We start from the raw sequence: 19,542 nt of genomic DNA on the forward strand, positions 1-19,542 counted from the left end.
GGCCTATGTCCTAAGGTTTACTAACAAAATGGCAGAGAGGACCTGGAGACACGAAAAGTCTCCTACACTGATGCTGGCAATGTAAGCTGTTAACAGTCAGGATGGACAGGGAGAAGCTTCCTTAAACAAGGGGAAAGGGAAAGAATTACATCTCTCCCTAACTGCTTACAGAAGAAAAAAATCCAAATAGCTTGAAGAGTTAAATGGACAGATTACTCTAATCCTCTTGAGGAAAATATAGGCAAACACACTTTGACATGAATCACAACAAGTTCTTTTTCAATCTATGCTTAGAATAATTAAAACTAAAACAAAACTTTAAAAAGGCACCTCATCACCTAAAAAGCTTTGCACTGCAAGGGCAACCTAAAGGAAAGAAAAAGACAGCCCTCAGAATGGGAAAATAAATGTTTGCATCAGATGTTTAAAATAATGAATTCATCTCCCAACATGCAAACTGCTCATGCAGCTCATGATAAAGCTGCAAAAAAAACCCCTATCAATCCAATAGAAAAACCACAAACATCTAAATGGATATGTCTCCAAGGAAGGCATGCAGATGGCCATAAAATACATGAAAAGATGCTCAGGATCACTTTTAGAGAAATCTAATCAAAACTGCAATGAGGTATCACCTCACACCTCACAGAATATCCATCTTCTAAAAGGTCTACAAAGGAATCCTCTGCGTCCTACAAAGGTTAATTGCTGCTCAGGGAAAGGGTCACAGAGAATCCTCCTATACTGTGGGCAGGAGTGTAATTGAGTGGGTGCAGCCACAAGGAAAAGAGTATGGAAATTCCTTAAAACACTAAACATAGACATACCACATGATCTGGCAAGCCCACTCCTTGCCTTAGACCCGGAGAAAATCATACTTAAAATGATAGTTGCACCTCAATTTTCAGGGCAATGCTATTGACAATATCTAAGACAGATCATCCACCGCAGTTCTATCTATAGAGAAATGAAGAGTCACGTGTCCACCTCAAAACTGGCATGCACTCAGCCATCCAAAAGAATGAATGAATGACATTTTCAGCAGCATGGGTGGACTGAGAATTTATCATACTCAGTGAAGTCAGAGATGAAAGAAGAAGTATCTCTTAGAGGGGGAATCTATACATTTATACAGATTTACTAACTATAAACAGAAACAGACTCACAGACTTAGAAACCCAACTTATGACTTAAAAAAAAAATGTAGTGGCAGGGAGACACTGAGAGGTTGCGATGAACAAAAACACACTATTTATTACCATATAGATAATGCCAGTGGACCTACCAAGTAGCACAGGGAAGTCGACTGGATACACAAAATAGACATACATCTGTGTATAACTGAATCACGTTCTCGTAAACCTAAAACAAACAAAACAGAAATCAACTCTACTCCAATAGAAAATAAAAATTAACCAAAAAAGGGAAAAACAGAAAGAGAAATACCAAGGAAACATTTCATGCAAAGATGGGCACAATAAAGAACAGAAACAGTATGGACCTAACAAAAGCAGAAGATAATAAGAGAGGTGGTGAAAATACACAGACGAACTATACTGAGTTTCCCCTGTGGCTCAGCTGGTAAAGAATCCGACTGCAATGCAGGAGACCTAGGTTCGAACCCTAGGAAGGTTGGGAAGATCCCCTGGAGAGGGAAAGGCTACCCACTCCAGTATTCTGGCCTTGAGAATTCGACAGACTGTATAGTCCATGGGGTCAAAAAAAGTTGGACATGACTATTAAGGAGAGGTGGTGAAAATATACAGATGAACTATACTAAAAAGACCTTATCACACCAGATAATCCCGATGGTGTGACCACTCACCTAGAGCCAGAAATCCTGGAGTGAGAAGTCAAGTGGGTCTTAGGAAGTATCACTATAAACAGAGCTAGTAGAGAGGATGGAATTCCAGCTGAGCTGTTTTAAATTACAAAGGATGATGCTATTAAAGTGCTTCATTCAATATGCCAGCAAATTTGGAAAACTCAGCAGTGGCTATAGGTTGGAAAAGGTCAGTTTTCATTCCAATCCCGAAGAAGATCAATGCCAAAGAATGTTCAAACTTCTACACAATTGCACTCATTTTATATGCCAGCAAGGTAATGCTCAAAATGCTTCAAGCTAGGCTTCAGCAGTATGTGAACTGAGAACATCCAGATGGATAAGCTGGATTTAGAAAAAACATGAACAAGAGATCAAATTGCCAACATCCGCTGGATCACAGAAAAAGTAAGAGAATTCCAGAAAACATCTACTTCTGCTTCACTGACTATGTGAAAGGCTTTGTGTGGATCACAATAAACTGTGGAAAATTGTGAGAGAGATGGGAATACCAGACCACCTGACCTGCCTCCTGAGAAATCTGTGTGCAGGTCAGGAAGCAACAGTTAGAACTGGACATGGAACAATGAACTGGTTCCAAATTGGGAAAGGGGTACATCAAGGCTGTATATCGTCACCTGCTTATTTAACTTATACGCAGATAACATCATGCAAAATGCCAGATTGGATGAAGCTCAACCTGGAATCAAGATTGCCAGGAGAAATATCAATAATCTCAGATATGCAGATGACACCACCCTGATGGCAGAAAGCAAAGAGGAACTAAAGAGCCTCTTGATGAAAGTGAAAAAGGAGAGTGAAAAAGCTGGCTTAATACTCAAAATTCAAAAAGCTAAGATCATGGCATCCAGTCCCATCTCTTCATGACAAATAAAAGGGGAAACAGTTGTAACAGGGAGAGACTTTATTTCCTTGGACTCCAAAATCAATGCAGAGGGTGACTGCAGCCATGACATTAAAAGATGCTTCCTCCTTGGAAGATAAGCAATGACAAACATAGACAGCATGTTAAAAAGCAGAGACATTACTTTGCCAACAAAGGCCCATCTAGTCAAAGCTATGGTTGTTCCAGTAGTTATGTATGGATGTAAGAGTTGGACCATAAAGAAGGCTGAGTGCCAAAGAATTCATGCTTTTGAAGTGTGGTGCTGGAGAAGACTCTTGAGAGTCCCTTGGACAGCAAGGAGATCAAGCCAGTCCACCCTAAAGGAAATCACTCCTGAATATTCACTGGGAGGACTAATGCTAAAGCTGAAACTCCAATACTTTGGCCACTTGATGGGAAGAGCTGACTCACTGGAAAAATCCCTGATGCTGGGAAAGATTGAGGAAAGGAGGAGAAGGAGGCGACAGAGGATGAGATGCTTTGTTGGCATCATCAACTCAATGGACATGAGTTTGAGCAAGCTCTGGGAGTTGGTGATGGACAGGGAAGCCTGACATGCTGCAGTCCATGGGGTCACAAAGAGTCGGACATGACTGAGCGACTGAACAACATTGTGGTCTCGTGAGAGAGGAAGGCATTGTAGAATGTGAAAAGAGTCCAGGATGTGACTTCCCAAAAGACTTTATAGAAAGCACATTCACTGTAGTAGGCAATAGTTAAAACCCAGATCCTGAGATCTCCATCAGAATAACATTCAGTCAAAAATAAGGGTGGACCTCTGTCTTTATGAGGAAGGCAGCATGATTTATACCAGTAAACTGAGAGAGTGACCTCTAGTCTAGAGCGAAGGAGGCAGAGAGCTCAAGAAAGAGGAAGGTTAGAATCATGTGAGTCATCAGGAAGCTTTCTGTCTATTCTCACCAACTCCCATTTATTCCTCAAAAGCAGAGATCGAAAACTCTTTTGTAGGACACAGACAATTCCAGGAGACAGTCTACAAGTGAAGGAACCAAAATCCCGAGGGTTGATAAGGGATTCTGGAAGGCAGCTGTTCTCACCGAGAAAACCATGTTCCCATAGTTCTCTAACATCAGGTCCCTGTACAATTCCGGCTGACCGAGGTCCAGGCACTCCCACTCCTCTTGAAAGGCTGTTGCTGAACCACAGAAGACGCCGGGATTCTTGGCCTCTGAAGGAGAAGAATTCGATTCGTGGCCAGAGACCAAGCTTGATCAGTCAGAGCTTTTGTGTAATAGAATTTTATTAATCTCTTCAAGAAAATTAGAGATACCATGGGAACATTTCATGCAAAGATGGGCTCGATAAAGGACAGAAATGGTCTGGACCTAACAGAAGCAGAAGATATTAAGAAGAGGTGGCAAGAATACACGGAAGAACTGTACAGAAAAGATCTTCATGACCCAGATAATAATGATGATGTGATCACTAATCTAGAGCCAGACATCTAGGAATGTGAAGTCAAGTGGGCCTTAGAAAGCATCACTAGGAACAAAGGTAGTGGAGGTAATGGAATTCCAGTTGAGCTGTCTGAAATCCTGAAAGATGTTGCTGTGAAAGTGCTGCACTCAATATGCCAGCAAGTTTGGAAAACTCAGCAGTGGTCACAGGACTGGAAAAAGTCAGTTTTCATTCAAATTCTAAAGAAAGGCAATGCCAAAGAATGCTCAAACTACCGCACAATTGCACTCATCTCACATGCTAGTAAAGTAATGCTCAAAATTCTCCAAGCCAGGCTTCAGCAATACGTGAACCGTGAACTCCCTGATGTTCAAGCAGGTTTTAGAAAAGGCAGAGGAACCAGAAATCAAATTGCCAACATCTGCTGGATCATGGAAAAAGCAAGAGTGTTCCACAAAAACATCTATTTCTGCATTATTAACTATGCCAAAGCCTTTGACTGTGTGGATCACAATAAACTGTGGAAAATTCTGAGAGAGATGGGAATACCAGACCACCTGACCTGCCTCTTGAGAAATCTGTATGCAGGTCAGGAAGCAACAGTTAGAACTAGACATGGAACAACAGACTGGTTCCAAATAGGAAAAAGAGTACGGCAAGTCTGTATATTGTCACCCTGCTTATTTAACTTCTATGCAGAGTACATCATGAGAAACACTGTACTGGAAGAAACACAAGCTGGAATCAAGATTGCTGGGAGAAATATCAATAACCTCAGATATGCAGATGACACCACCCTTATGGCAGAAAGTGAAGAGGGGCTAAAAAGCCTTTTGATGAAAGTGAAAGAGGAGAGTGAAAAAGTTGCCTTACTGCTCAAGATTCAGAAAACGAAGATCATAGCATCCGGTCCCATCACTTCATGGGAAATAGATGGGGAAACAGTAGAAACAGTGTAGACTTTATTTTTCTGGGCTCCAAAATCACTGCAGATGGTGACTGCAGCCATGAAATTAAAAGACGCTTACTCCTTGGAAGAAAAGTTATGACCAACCTAGTTAGCATATTCAAAATCAGAGACAGTACTTTGCCGACTAAGGTCCGTCTAGTCAAGGCTATGATTTTTCCTGTGGTCATGTATGGATGTGAGAGTTGGACTGTGAAGAAGGCTGAGTGCTGAAGAATTGATGCGTTTGAACTGTGGTGTTGGAGAAGACTCTTGAGGGTCCCTTGGACTGCAAGGAGATCCAACCAGTCCATTCTGAAGGAGATCAGCCCTGGGATTTCTTTGGAAGGAATGATGCTAAAGCTGAAACTCCAGTACTTTGGCCACCTCATGTGAAGAGCTGACTCATTGGAAAAGACTCTGATGCTGGGAGAGATTGGGGGCAGGAGAAGAAGGGGACGACCGAGGATGAGATGGCTGGATGCTATCATGGATTTGACGGACGTGAGTCTGAGTGAACTCAGGGAGATGGTGTTGGACAGGGAGGCCTGGTGTGCTGCGATTCATGGGGTCGCACAGAGTCGGACACGACTGAGTGACTGAAATGAACTGAACTGAACTGAAAGTAGAAAGGAGATAGAGGAAGCTTCTGACGTAGACATCAGAAGGGGACAGAAAGAGCGCCCACTCACTAGTGTTAGCAAGGGAGTTATATACCTTTTAATTAGTTATCCCAATGAAACAAAAGAATGTCTGGAGTTTGTAAATATCTTCCTAGACCCACTCCCATAATTTACATTTTAAAATAACAGGATTAACCAGAAGGTTTTCAGGAAGGAGAAACTGTCCTCAAGCAGGATACATTGTTGTTGTATAATCCCTAGTACAGGGGCTTCCCTGGTGGCTCAGAGGTGAAAGCGTCTGCCTTCGATGCAGGAGACCCGGGTTTGAACCCTGGGTCGGGAAGATCCCCTGGAGAAGGAAATGGCAATCCACTCCAGTATTCTTGCCTGGAGAATCCTGTGGACAGTGAAGCCTAGTAGGTTACAGTCCACGGGGTCGCAAAGAGTCAGACACGACTGAGCGACTTCACCTTCACCTTCACCTTCAATCCCTAGTACAGAGTTTAAACTGAGTTGTGTAATTGACTAAGACTAACGAATGTAGACAAAAATGTCTTTCCTTTCCTTCTCCTTGAGAATTCCAGACCCCTCCCTCCTTGGGGACCCCCGGACTTCTTATCAACCTGCTTAGGAATTGACTCTCTCACTCTTTTTTTTTTTTTTTTAAAGTTCAAAGATTTTTAATAGTCCTTTTTACTTTTTGACTGTATTCCACAAATGATGGCAGGCCAGTTATGTACAGGAATCATGGAATCATTTCTTCCCCATGGGTATGTAAGTTCTTAGCTAATGAAGTTTGATCCAGCTGTTTGTTGGGATTCCAGCTGCTGACAGTTTAAAGCTCTTAGTGGTTGTGGCTTTGGGCCCACAACAGAGAAGTGTCTACTGTACTTTGAGATTACAGAAAAGACTCAACTCCATCTCCAGAATTCTACAAAACAATCCTATTTCACAATCATGTGATCCACGATTACATCTCTAATGAGTGAAGACGTGCTGTTCAGATGCATGCTTTCTGGCTGAATAAGCTGATTCTTCATGTATTGTTTAATTTCTAGTAACATTGAAACTAATGTATTTTCATGTATTCAGTAATTATTAAATTTGATAAATACTATCCTGATCACTCGAGCTTTTAAAATTTGGCTCTTTTTTAAGCTATGAAATTATGAATTAGGTCATATATGATATTCCCAGACCACTTAATGTTATGTATTATCACAACAAGACAAACGGGTCAGGTCTAAAGAAATCTCTTGACTAGCATTATCTTCACCCTAATACAAAACTTTTACTTACTTAACAGGTTATCAGAGATACTGAAAAGTGAAAGTGAAGTTGCTCAGTCATGTCCGACTCTTTGCAACCCCGTGGACTGTAGCCCACCAGGCTCCTCCGTCTATGGGATTCTCCGGGCAAGAATACTGGAGTGGGTTGCCATTTCCTTCTCCAGACTCTCTCACTCTTGAGTGAAGTCTATGGCCACAGCCCAGAATGTCAGCCGTCCCTGGAATACAATGGACAGATGCCATGTGACTGTGGGAAGACTTCCTAATGTGACCCAAGTTGAAAACAGCAAGTACAGAGAACTAGTTTTTCAATGAGAAGAGTGTCTGATGCTATACAATAATATACTTTTTTACATAGTAATATGCTCTAGCGCTCTTTACAGCATTGGACCTTGCTTCTATCACCAGTCACATCCACAGCTGGGTTTTGTTTTTGCTTTGGCTCCATCCCTTCATTCTTTCTGGAGTTATTTCTCCACTGATCTCCAGTAGCATATTGGGCACCTACTGACCTGGGGAGTTCCTCTTTCAGTATCCTATCAATTTGCCTTTTCATACTGTTCATGTGGTTCTCTAGGCAAGAATACTGAAGTGGTTTGCCATTCCCTTCTCCAGCGGACCACATTCTGTCAGACCTCTCCACCATGACCCGCCCATCTTGGGTTGCCCCACAGGCGTGGCTTAGTTTCATTGAGTTAGACAAGGGTGTGATCCTAGTGTGAGTAGACTGACTCGTTTTCTGTGAATATGGTTTCAGTGTGTCTGCCCTCTTATGCCCTCTTGCAACATCTACCATTTTACTTGGGTTTCTCTTACCTTGGGAGTGGGGTATCTCTTCACAGCTGCTCCAGCAAAGTGCAGCTGCTGCTCCTTACCTTCGATGAGGGGTATCTCCACACCACTGCCCTTTCTGACCTTCAGTGTGGGATAGCTCCTCTAGGCCCTCCTGCGCCCACTCAGCCACAGCTCCTTGGACTCAGGGTTGCTCCTCCTGGCCACTGCCCCTGGCCTCAGACGTGGGGTGGCTCCTCCCGGCTGCTGCCTGTTGCACTCAATATGCCAGCAAATTTGGAAAACTCAACAGTGGCCATAGGACTGGAAAAGGTCCATTTTCATTCCAATCCCAAAGAAAGGCAACGCAAAAGAATGCTCAAACTACCGCACAATTGCACTCATCTCACATGCTAGTAAAGTAATGCTCAAAATTCTCCAAGCCAGGCTTCAGCAATACATGAACCATGAACTTCCTGATGTTCAAGCTGGTTTTAGAAAAGGCAGAGGAACCAGAGATCAAATTGCCAACATCTGCGGATCATGGAAAAAGCAAGAGTGTTCCACAAAAACACTATTCTGCTTTACTTACTATGCCAAAGCCTTTGACTGTGTGGATCACAATAAACTGTGGAAAATTCTGAAAGAGATGGGAATACCAGCCTCTTGAGAAATCTGTATGCAGGTCAGGAAGCAACAGTTAGAACTAGACATGGAACAACAGACTGGTTCCAAATAGGAAAAAGAGTACAGCAAGGCTGCATATTGTCACCCTGCTTATTTAACTTCTATGCAGAGTACATCATGAGAAACGCTGGACTGGAAGAAACACAAGCTGGAATCAAGATTGCCGGGAGAAATATCAATAACCTCAGATATGCAGATGACACCACTCTTATGGCAGAAAGTGAAGAGGAACTGAAAAGCCTCTTGATGAAAGTGAAAGAAAAGAGTGAAAAAGTTGGCTTAAAGCTCAACATTCAGAAAACGAAGATCATGGCATCCAGTCCCATCACTTAATGGGAAATAGAGAGGGAAACAGTGGAAACAGTGTCAGACTTTATTTTTCTGGGCTCCAAAATCACTGCAGATGGTGACTGCAGCCATGAAATTAAAAGATGCTTACTCCTTGGAAGAAAAATTATGACCAACCTAGATAGCATATGCAAAATCAGAGACATTACTTTGCCGACTAAGGTCTGTCTAGTCAAGGCTATGGTTTTTCCTGTGGTCATGAATGGATGTGAGAGTTGGACTGTGAAGAAGGCTGAGCACCGAAGAATTGATGCTTTTGAACTGTGGTGTTGGAGAAGACTCTTGAGAGTCCCTTGGACTGTAAGGAGATCCAAGCAGTCCATTCTGAAGGAGATCAGCCCTGAGATTTCTTTGGAAGGAATGATGCTAAAGCTGAAACTCCAGTACTTTGGCCACCCCATGAGAAGAGTTGACTCATTGGAAAAGACTCTGATGCAGGGAGGAATTGGGGGCAGGAGGAAAAGGGGACGACCGAGGATGAGATGGCTGGATGGCATCACTGACTCGATGGGCGTGAGTCTGAGTGAACTCCGGGAGTTGGTGATGGACAGGGAGGCCTGGCGTGCTGCGATTCATGGGATCGCAGAGTCGGACATGACTGAGCGAATGAACTGAACTGAACTGAACTGATGCTCTAGCACATTTCTAACCTGAAGAAAACAGGATGACATATGATCCACAAAGCCACTTAGGCTTCCCTGGTGGCTCAGATGGTAAAGCATCTGTCTGCAATGCAGGTGACCTGGATTCAATCCCTAGGTTGGGAAGAGCCCCTGGAGAAGGGAATGGCAACCCACTCCAGTATTCTTGCCTGGGGAATCTTATGGAGAGAGGAACCTGGCAGGCTATAGTCCATGAAGTGAGAAAGAGTGGGACGTGACAGAATGACTACGATTCATTCATTCATCTGGCAGAAAAATTATTAAATGTGATCAACAGAGGCATATTTAGTTTTGAGTGTTTTCCTTGTGTTGCACAGGATAAATATCAGTCAAAGCAGGAATATTTTTAAAAAGCACATTATGATTCAAGAGTTCTAGGCTGGGGCCAGTTTTCCATCTTGAACAAGCTTAGTTTTAGCTAAATGTCTGATTGATAAATAACCATTCTGAATAGCACGGAGGTAAAAGAGCCATGGCAAACAGCCATGGCATCCAGTCCCATCACTTCAGGGCAAATAGATGGGGGAACAATGGAAACAGTGAAAACTTTATTGTTTTGGGCTCCAAAATCACTGCAGATGCTGACTGCAGCCATGAAATTAAAAGATGCTTGCTCCTTGGAAGAAAAACTATGACCAACTTAGCATATTAAAAAGCAGAGACATTACTTTGCTGACAAAGTTCCATCTAGTCAAAGCTATGGTTTCTCCACTAGTCGTGTATGGATGTGAGAGCTGGAGTATAAAGAAAACTGAATGCCAAAGAATCGATGGTTTTGAACTGTGGTGTTGGAGAAGACTCTTGAGAGTCCCTTGAACTGCAAGAAGATCCAACCAGCCCATCCTAAAGGAAATCAGTCCTGAATATTCATTGGAAGGACTGATGCTGAAGCTGAAACTCCAATACTTTGGCCACCTGATGCAAAGAACTGACTCATTGGAAAAGAGCCTGATGCTGGGAAAGATTGAAGGTGGGAGGAGAAGGGGATAACAAAGGTTGAGATGGTGGGATGGTGTCACGGACTCAATGGATACATGGTTGAGTAAGCTCTGGGAGTTGGTGACTGTCAGATGTGCTGCAGTCCATGGGGTGGCAAAGAGTTGGACACAACTGAGCGACTGAACTGAGAAGAGCCAGGTACAAATCCATAGTTATTGAACTTTATGCGCTGTACAGATTTTACAGGTTTAATAGATTAGTAAGCAGAGAAAACAATCCTTTTGACCATTTCTGAACCATTTCTGACCATTTCTATATAACTTTCTAAGTTTTTTACTTTGTAATCTTGAATGAGCCACATAAATAATTTTAGATTAAACAATATTGCTGTTCAAAATTGTTTGGAATATTTGATCAAATATTCAGAAAATGTAGAGCTTGGGATTTACTTCATTGGATCTGAGCTCGATTTTATGTAAAAAGAATTAAGTCAACATAGAGACCTTACTGAGCAACTGGATTGAACTGAACGCAGAGACCACCCTAATGGATGTTTTACCAGTAGAGGTAACTGGCAAAAGTATCAAAAACAGAAAAAATGTCATATACTGTTAACATTTTCATGCTCACAAACATATACTAGTTGGGAGAAAAATGATTCATGTTTATAAAATCAGGAATAGATTTCTGTGCTTAAATCTTAAAATTTATTTGTGGCAATATGCTGTATTTTTAAAATACACTAGGGTGCAAAAACACATAATGACAAAATTAGAGCTCTTGGTTCTGAATCTTTAATTCCTTTGAAAATCTCTATCATTTGTGTTGCATTATATTTTAGATATAACATTTAAAGATTCATAAGTAATAACATTCTTGTAAATATTGTAGAAAATACAAAGACGTGATAAGAATTCTGTCTGGAAAATGAGTGTGGAGTGTATTACCAATGGAAATGATCAGACCTGGGCTTGAGTGATGAAAACCTCCATTCTCAAAATGCAAGAACCTTACTAAACACAGGTGAGTGTTCATTTTCCAAAGCAAAGGGAACTAAGAAGGTGCAGTTTGCTACATTAATTTTGGCAGCTTATACACACCCCTCACTAAGTCTTTCAAAAATCCTTATTAAAGTCAAAAAGCAGGAACATCACAGTTCACAATATCACAATATCGCTGAAGCACCTGAACCAGGGAACGTGAGGTGTAGTGGGATAAATGTTAGCAGTGATCTGAATCCTGAAAAATATCAGTTTTATACAAAATTCACTTCTTCCATGTTCTGTATCTTTAGACTGCACTTAAGAGTGAGTCCTTCCTACCAATATAGAGAAAGGTCTCTCATACTTTTCTCCTTCTATTCCCCAAACTTTCTGTGGAATTTTGGACCACTGAGGTAATTCTATTCATAAGGACAATTTCTCAATCCTGTTCTAAATGTGTCAAGTTGCATATATATGTAAATTCATCCCTAATTTCCCCTACTTCTCTAAGGTCCCAAACTGAACCACATGCCAATGAGAATCTCAGAACCTATGCCTCCCCATGTTGATCTCTCACAAAGGGAATATTTTCACCAGTTGAACATCACTCATTCAGGTTGAGAACTCATCATGCTCTATAGAAAGCCAGGATACAGACAAGGGAGACAAGGTTCTGGGACACAAGGGAGAAGTGATCTAAAGAGCCGGTCCTCACTTGTTAAGAAAAGGAAAAAATAAGAAGTTGATAACCAACTCCCCAGGCAGGAAAATTAGAAGCAGAGAACGAAAGGTTTGCAGGTTCCCTCAGTTCAAGCATTTTAGGGGGAAAAGCAGACACAGCCCCAGGCCCAGGACAGAACTGTCATTTGCTCCTCTTCTTCCTCCCGCTCTGTCTTCTCTGAGGATGTTATGTAGCAAACACATCTCTGCATATTGAAAAAATACCTTCAAAGGCATCTGCACAGCTCTTTAGCCTGCAACTACTTCACCTACAGACAGAAGGACCTTGAAAAGCTGAAAAGACCCACCTTTCCTGTCCTGTCTCAGGAGAGATTCAGGAACAATTACTTCCTACCTGGAGACCAGCCTTTCAACTTATTTCTTGATTTTTTTTCTCCTCAGAGAGAGCTCCTAACCCTCTGCTCACACAGGTGATGTAAGCTGACTGATTTCCCTGGTCCAAATCCAGCTTGACCATCCCTGCAGCCTCTCCTCAGACTGAAGCTGGGCCTCAGCTCTCACAGATGGACCAGGAGCCACGTCCTTAACCCAGGCCTCCCCTTAGAGTCCCCTGGAGCACTTCATACACACCACACTGATGCTCCCACAGGACCAAGACAGAACTTTGTGGGGAGGTTATCGCTTAACACTGGTCAGGTGATCTTGATAGGAAACCAGGTTGAAACCACTTACAAGGTTCTTTCTGAACCATTTCAGTGAATATGAACCCCTCGAGGTCAAGTCCCCACTCTAAGAAGTTATAAATCTGCAGGTCTGAAGAGGGGCCATGAATGACTCTTCAGCAAGTTCCCTGTTTATTTTGATGCTTCTCCCCCAAGACCCACATTCAGGAGCCCTGAGCTTCAGCCCTCACACTCAGCACACCTGAGACCTCCCAGAAGAGGAGGTTCTAGGGCAGGAATTTCTTAGGTCAAGCTTAGGACCAAGCAGAGAAAGCTCCAGTACTTGTGGTTCAGGTGTTTATAAGAGTCCTTGGGTGAAGTGTTGTGGACTCCCCAAGCTGAGTGTGGATTGGTCCATTCAAACCAAGAGGAGCAGGAATCTGGTGAGCTCTGAGGGTGTCACTGAAGGGGGCCTGTGCAGTAGACCCTGGGGTTCAGCAAGACTGCTGGTCTCAAGGTGGGTGGTCATCTAGTGCAGGTGTTCCCAGGACTGGCTGCTGTGAGTTCAAGGACCTGCAGACTGCCTGCTCCCCAGACAGACACTGAGGCAGCAACAGCATGGAGTAGTTCAGGTAAACTCTCAACAATACTCTGTATGATCCTTCTTAGAACCATCACAATGTCCCAGCAGTTCCAGAGAGGGGGAAAAGTACAACGGAGAGATGATGGGGAATATTCAATTAGTTGAGGCTTAAAGGCAGTATGGAAACTAATTGTTACAAATATCATCCCTCTGTGCTAACAAAGAGTTTATTGTTAGGTATTTTCCCTTCAACCTTAAATCGGTAGGTTCACAATTCATTACACACCAACTTCATCACAAGAAATCATCCAGTTTTATTAACATGTCATATCACACAGTCAGAATAAAATCTTTTCCAGCCCACTGTATAACTGCATAAAATACAGATTACAAGCATAAACAACGATATTCATTCCTCTGATACAAGGATCTGAGAACTGTGATTCCTACAGTTACAAAATGGAGGTTAATCATTTATGAAACAAGACATACACTAATTACATGACTTTTCTGGGAGGGGTTTCCATACATTTCTAGGGAATCAGAGATGTCTTTATTTGAAACATGTCAAGTAATATTCATGACTTCTGTTGATATTATAAAGATACATCAAGATTTCGGTGAACTGTCATTGTATTTTACTTAAAAAACAAGTGACATAACTATTGAAAATGTACATCTTACTTAAATATGTGGAATTACTCCCTGAACACTTACCTCATGGTGACCTATAGGGATGTTTGCCATGAATGACTAACACCTACATTTAGATGTACATGTTACATTACTGGGTCCTTAATCTTCTAATGGAGAATAAATATAAATGATTTCTTCCTAGGATAGAAGGCCTTGTCTCATTTTTGAGACAGCAACCATCAAAAACATAACTTTGCATACACCCTAGAAATGAAGCATAGCAGCATGGAGTAATGTGAGAGTTGAATCACATTTATTTTGGTTTTCAAAATATTGACATGACAAATCATGTCAATATAAACAAAGACATATTGCTAATAATTGTACATTTCTAAATACCAACCTTCATGTTCTGAGCCATACTAACATATCAATTTTCTATCTATTTTAACTATGGACTACTATCTACAATACTCCTGAAGAGGAACTTCAAAAAACAGGATTCATGAAATGCTTTCTATTGTGCGGGCTTCCCTGATAGCTCAGTTGGTAAAGAATCTGCCTCCCCCTCCACTATTCTGGCCTGGAGAATTCCATGGACATAGTCCATGGGGATGCAAAGAGTTGGACACAACTGAGCAACTTTCACTTTTTCTAGTGTGCAATTTCTGATATTTATTTAGATTTCATTTTTATTAAATACTTTTCTACATTTTCGTGATGTCATTCCTTCTCTTTCTTAAATAAATGGTCTTGTATTTTCTGAAGTGTATGTTTAGGACAAACCTCTTCCATCACTTATTACTAGGGTTTCTGTCTAGAATGTGCTCTCTGATGTCTAGTAAGGTGAGAGCTCTGATTAAAGCCTTTGGCACTTTCCTTACATTTGTAAGGTTTTTCCTCCAGTGTGAATTCTCTGATGTTGAGTAAGATGTGAGTGCTTGATGTAGGCTTTTCCACATTCTTTACATTTGTAAGGTTTCTCTCCAGTATGAATTCGCTGGTGTTGACTAAGAGTTGACTGGTCCCTGAAGGCTTTTCCACATTCTTTACATTTATAAGGTTTTTCTCCAGTATGAATTCTCTGATGGTAAGTAAGACCTGAGTGCCTGCTAAAGTCTTTGCCACAATCCTTACATTTATAAGGCCTCTCCCCAGTATGAATTCGCTGGTGTTGAGTAAGAATTGAGTTCTGTCTAAAGGATTTCCCACATTCTGTACATTTATAAGGTTTCTCTCCAGTATGATTTCTCTGATGGTAAGTAAGACCTGAGCACTGGTGAAATTCTTTGCCACAATCCTTACATTTATAAGGCTTCTCCCCAGTATGAATTCTCTGGTGTTGAGTAAGATGTGACTTCTGATTAAAAGCTTTGCCACACTTTGTACATTTATAATGCTTCTCCCTAGTGTTAATTCGCTGGGGTTGAATAAGACTTGAGTGGTGACTGAAGGCTTTTCTGCATTCTTTACATTTATAAAGCTTCTCTCCAGTGTGAATTCTCTGATGGCAAGTAAGCCCTGAGCACCGGTTAAATTCTTTGCCACAATCCTCACATTTATAAGGCTTCTCCCCAGTATGAATTCTCTGGTGTTCAGTAAGATGTGACTTCTGATTAAAGGCTTTGCCACACTTTGTACATTTATAATGCTTCTCCCCAGTGTGAATTCGCTGGTGTCGACTAAGGTTTGAGTAAGACATAAATGCTTTTCCACATTCTTTACATTCATAAAGTTTCTTGCCAGTGTGGACTTGCTGATCTTGACTAAGCTCTGAATTCTGATTAAGGGTGTTGCCACACTCTGTACATTTGAAAGGTTTCTGTCCTGAATGAATTTTTCTGTGTCTACTTAGACTGGATGAGTTACTAAAGGCTTTCTGATATTTCGTACACTTGTAACTTTTCTGTGGATTCTGAATACTCTGCTGTTGAGTGAGATTTGAAGACTGAATAGAAACATCAACATATTCACAATTGTAAGTCTTCTCTCCGGTATCTGTACTCTCATTTAGTGGAAAACCTGATGTTTGATAAAAGATATTCCTACATGTACTATTTTCAGAATCTTTGTCTGAAGATTGAGGTCCCTGATATTTCATAGGGTTAGAGTCTTGTTCAGTTTTACACTCACTTTCATTGCATGAATGGCTTCTCACTCCATCGTAAATATTCTTGTAATTATTGGGAGTAGAGCTCTTACTTAAGGCCTGACTTCTGTTATTACACGTGAGAAGTTGTTCCATATTAAACATATCATGATGTGTATTGAAAAATGATGGCAGGATTAACTCTCTTCCATTATTATCAACATTACACATTTTGGAACAGAGAGAAACTGTCTGTTGGTGGAAGAATAATGACCCCTTGCTCACAGATCCCTCAGACTGATTATATTGTGAGTTTTCCCCATCATTTTTAAATTTCTGGTTTTCAGACGTGCTTGAATGTATGTGTAATCGAAGCCTGTGTTCTGAGAGGTTTGCAGGAGTACTTGGAGTAGAGACTGGATGACTTTCCAGATTTTCCACATTTCCCTTCAGAGAACGTGTATATTTCAAAAAATGATTTAAGCCTTTGCTTGAAGAGATACACTTTTCTGCAGATGTTGATAACTGAAATGGGTGTGTTCCACAGTTTGACTCACATTGCTCATTTCTTTGGGCAGTAATGTCCGCATTGTGTGAAACTGTCTCGGTTTCTTTCTGTCCATATAAACATCTTCTAGGTCTTTCACATACCCCTGTATATTCCTGGTCTTTCATTAAATGTTCGTTTCCAAGGTGAGCTCTTTCACATATTCCTAGGTTTGCTTTTTGGATTAAATTTTCTAATCTTGGATTCTTTGACATCAAACCACGGGTGTTGTGAGAAGACACAGCTGAAAGATACCAAATGAAAGTTTTCTTATCTACTATTCTTATCTACTGGGGCTGGTGTGAGCTCAGCTGGGACAGAAGGGGAGCCTCATTCTCTGTGGGAAGAGAACATGGCAACAGTCTTGGCAGCAGGACAGAGTGAGACCTGTACACAAGGTACTGATGCCAGCCCTGCCCACCCAGCCTGAGAAGGTGTCCACTGCTGCAGACAAAGGCTGGGTGCTGAAATGTGGGGTCTGGAGAGCATAGCCAGGCCGAGGACTGCTGTGGGCTGTGAGGAGACATCCTGAGGGGATGGGGGTGAGGGAGGAGCTCTATAAATAAGAATGCTTGTGGAGGAAGCCTGAACCACCAGAGAGCAGAGCGCCATTGTTGAGTGATGCCCAAAGGGAAGACCTACCATTGCAGCCCCTCTCCCCCTGTGCTGGCCCCTCCTCCCCCAGCATTAGGAAGGGCCACTACCCGGGTGGGCTCTATTGAGCTCCAGCCACAGCCTCCCCCCATGCACCTCCTCCACAATCAGCAGACTCCTGTGCTCTGGGGCAGCCTCTGGAACAGACACCGGTGGGTGGCCCACACACAGAGAAGGAGCTGAAACCTCAGCTGAGCCCCAGGGTTAAGGAAGAAAACCTGAAGTCTCTCCTGACGGTTGCACAAACCATGCTTTTTATACCTGCAACTGGCTTTGTCAACTCAGCCCCTACAGAACATCCAAATGGATAACCAGGGCTCCCCCAGTCATGGGAGGTGTAGCTTTAGCAGCTGTGGACTTTGTGGGGAGGTATACTAGGGGGTGGGGCCAGGCCAGAGTCTGAGCTGCCCCCATAGCGTCACAGCAGGTCCAGCTCCTGAATACAATTCTGGGACCTTAGTTCACTGGATCTGTGCTGGTGTTCCAGTGAAAACAACATCTGAGAGACACGAAAGCAATGTGCCAGCATGCCCATGATTGATGGGGGGCCAAGAGCAGTGCCAACATGGGATCACATGAGACCCACACAGCGCATGTGCACACCCAAGGTGAACATCCCCAGAGGAGCAATCTTTAGTGGCTTCTCTCCCAGTGGGTGTCCTCCAATCCTACCTGCCTTGACCACAGATCAGAATCACAGCGAAGAAACAGATCTGGGGGCTCTTCTCCACCAACCAGGGAGCAGACCCCACCCCTGACAGGGCAGTGACAACCACAGAGCCAAGAGGAAGCTCCCCTCAATATCCAGGGGAGGCTCAGGACACAATAACAGCAATCAAAGCCCAGATCAAGGGGATAAGGGTACAAGCCTGTGGACCCACCTCACCCCCTCGGGGGAAGACAACAGAGCTAGAGGAGCTAGGATCCTGCAGCCTGCAGAACAGACCACAAACCCAGAAAATGTGACAAGATGAGAGGACAAAGAAGTATGGTGTAGAGGAAAGAGCAAGACAAGAACCACTAAATGAAGAAGAGACAGGCAGTCTAATGATTACTCTTCGACTTAAGCCATCTTAAATGCAGATACCACTAGGTGCCCTCTAATTCTTTCACCCACTTTTTATTTTAGCGTGTTCTATATGATGTTTCAATATAAAAATCATAAATGATACTGACATAGGTCTAATCAGAAAGCGGGGACATGTAGGACAAAGTCTGGGGAAGCTGATAACAAGATTAATTAAAGAAAGAAGCAGTTCTTGAGAAATTAAGAAATGAGACTTTCAAAATATGGTGTGAACACTATCAATGCTCTGTGGAGATCTAATTGGGAAGGAAATCTTAAAAAGTGTAGATATCTATACGTAAAACGGATGCTCTTTGCTGTACAACATTGTAAACCAGTTATATTCCAATAACAATGTTTTAAAAAGATTCTATTATCTAAACATTGCAATAGTTTGAAACCATTAAAAATATGTTGGAAACTGTTTTAAGCTCTTATGCCAATTTATTTGAAAATTCTTTCAGTTAATTGAATATATTTAAGTCTTTTAGCATGTCTACAATTCCACTCACACACTGCCATCTAGAGGTACAAACTTTAACAGGAGCGTCTTAGAGTTTTTCAGAAATGTGCAGTTTTCCTAGGACCCCAACCCCCACCGAAGAAATGAAATAGTAATCGATTCATGCAGGTTGTCACAGGCCAACAGAAGGATGTCTGTTCTCACTGTGATTGAGAAAAGTAATCACTGGAGATGAATTCAGGAATGATTTAAAGGGACAGAATGGGGCAGGTGATATCCGCTTATGACAGCATCAGAAAGAAACCCAGACTTCTCTAAAATCATTTCCATTGAAGCACATCTTCCCAAACCACATGACAAAGGATGAATTCCTCACTAATCCCTGGACCCGTCGTTGACTCATAGGCTCCATCCGTTGACACCTACCTGTGTATATGGCTGGCGTCTCCAGTCTCCTTTCATCCCAGGGAGTCTTCATTTGCTCCAGAAAGGTGACCAGGTCTGGCTTAGAGACCACAAGACCTGCTATCAGGAAAAGGAATATTTGTTTTGCTAAAGATTCATCAGTTTCCAACCTAATATGTATTCAAGCGAGAAGAGAAGGCATGTGCTAAGTCGCTCCAGTCATGTCTGACTCTTTGCCACCCTATGGACTGTAGCCCGCCAGGCTCCTCTGTCCATGGGAGTGTCCAGGCAAAAATACTGAGTGGGTTGCCACGTCCTCCTCCAGGAGTTCGTCCCAACCCAGGAATCGAACCCACTTCT

General features: G+C 42.3%; 1 protein-coding gene across 1 annotated transcript in view; it reads right to left on the minus strand.

The window, feature by feature from the left end:
- The window catches only part of LOC128064009 (zinc finger protein 501-like), a 47,895-nt gene that overhangs the window by 10,976 nt on the left and 17,377 nt on the right, over window positions 1–19,542 (minus strand). The window contains exons 5-6 of the mRNA XM_052656831.1: window positions 15,510–15,980; window positions 14,843–15,341 (exon numbers count right to left, since the gene is read on the minus strand). Coding sequence (XP_052512791.1) covers window positions 14,843–15,341; window positions 15,510–15,980 — 970 coding nt within the window. The remainder of the gene's footprint in view (window positions 1–14,842; window positions 15,342–15,509; window positions 15,981–19,542) is intronic.

Source organism: Budorcas taxicolor, chromosome 18, assembly GCF_023091745.1.
Source record: "Budorcas taxicolor isolate Tak-1 chromosome 18, Takin1.1, whole genome shotgun sequence".
Classification (NCBI taxonomy): domain Eukaryota; kingdom Metazoa; phylum Chordata; class Mammalia; order Artiodactyla; family Bovidae; genus Budorcas; species Budorcas taxicolor.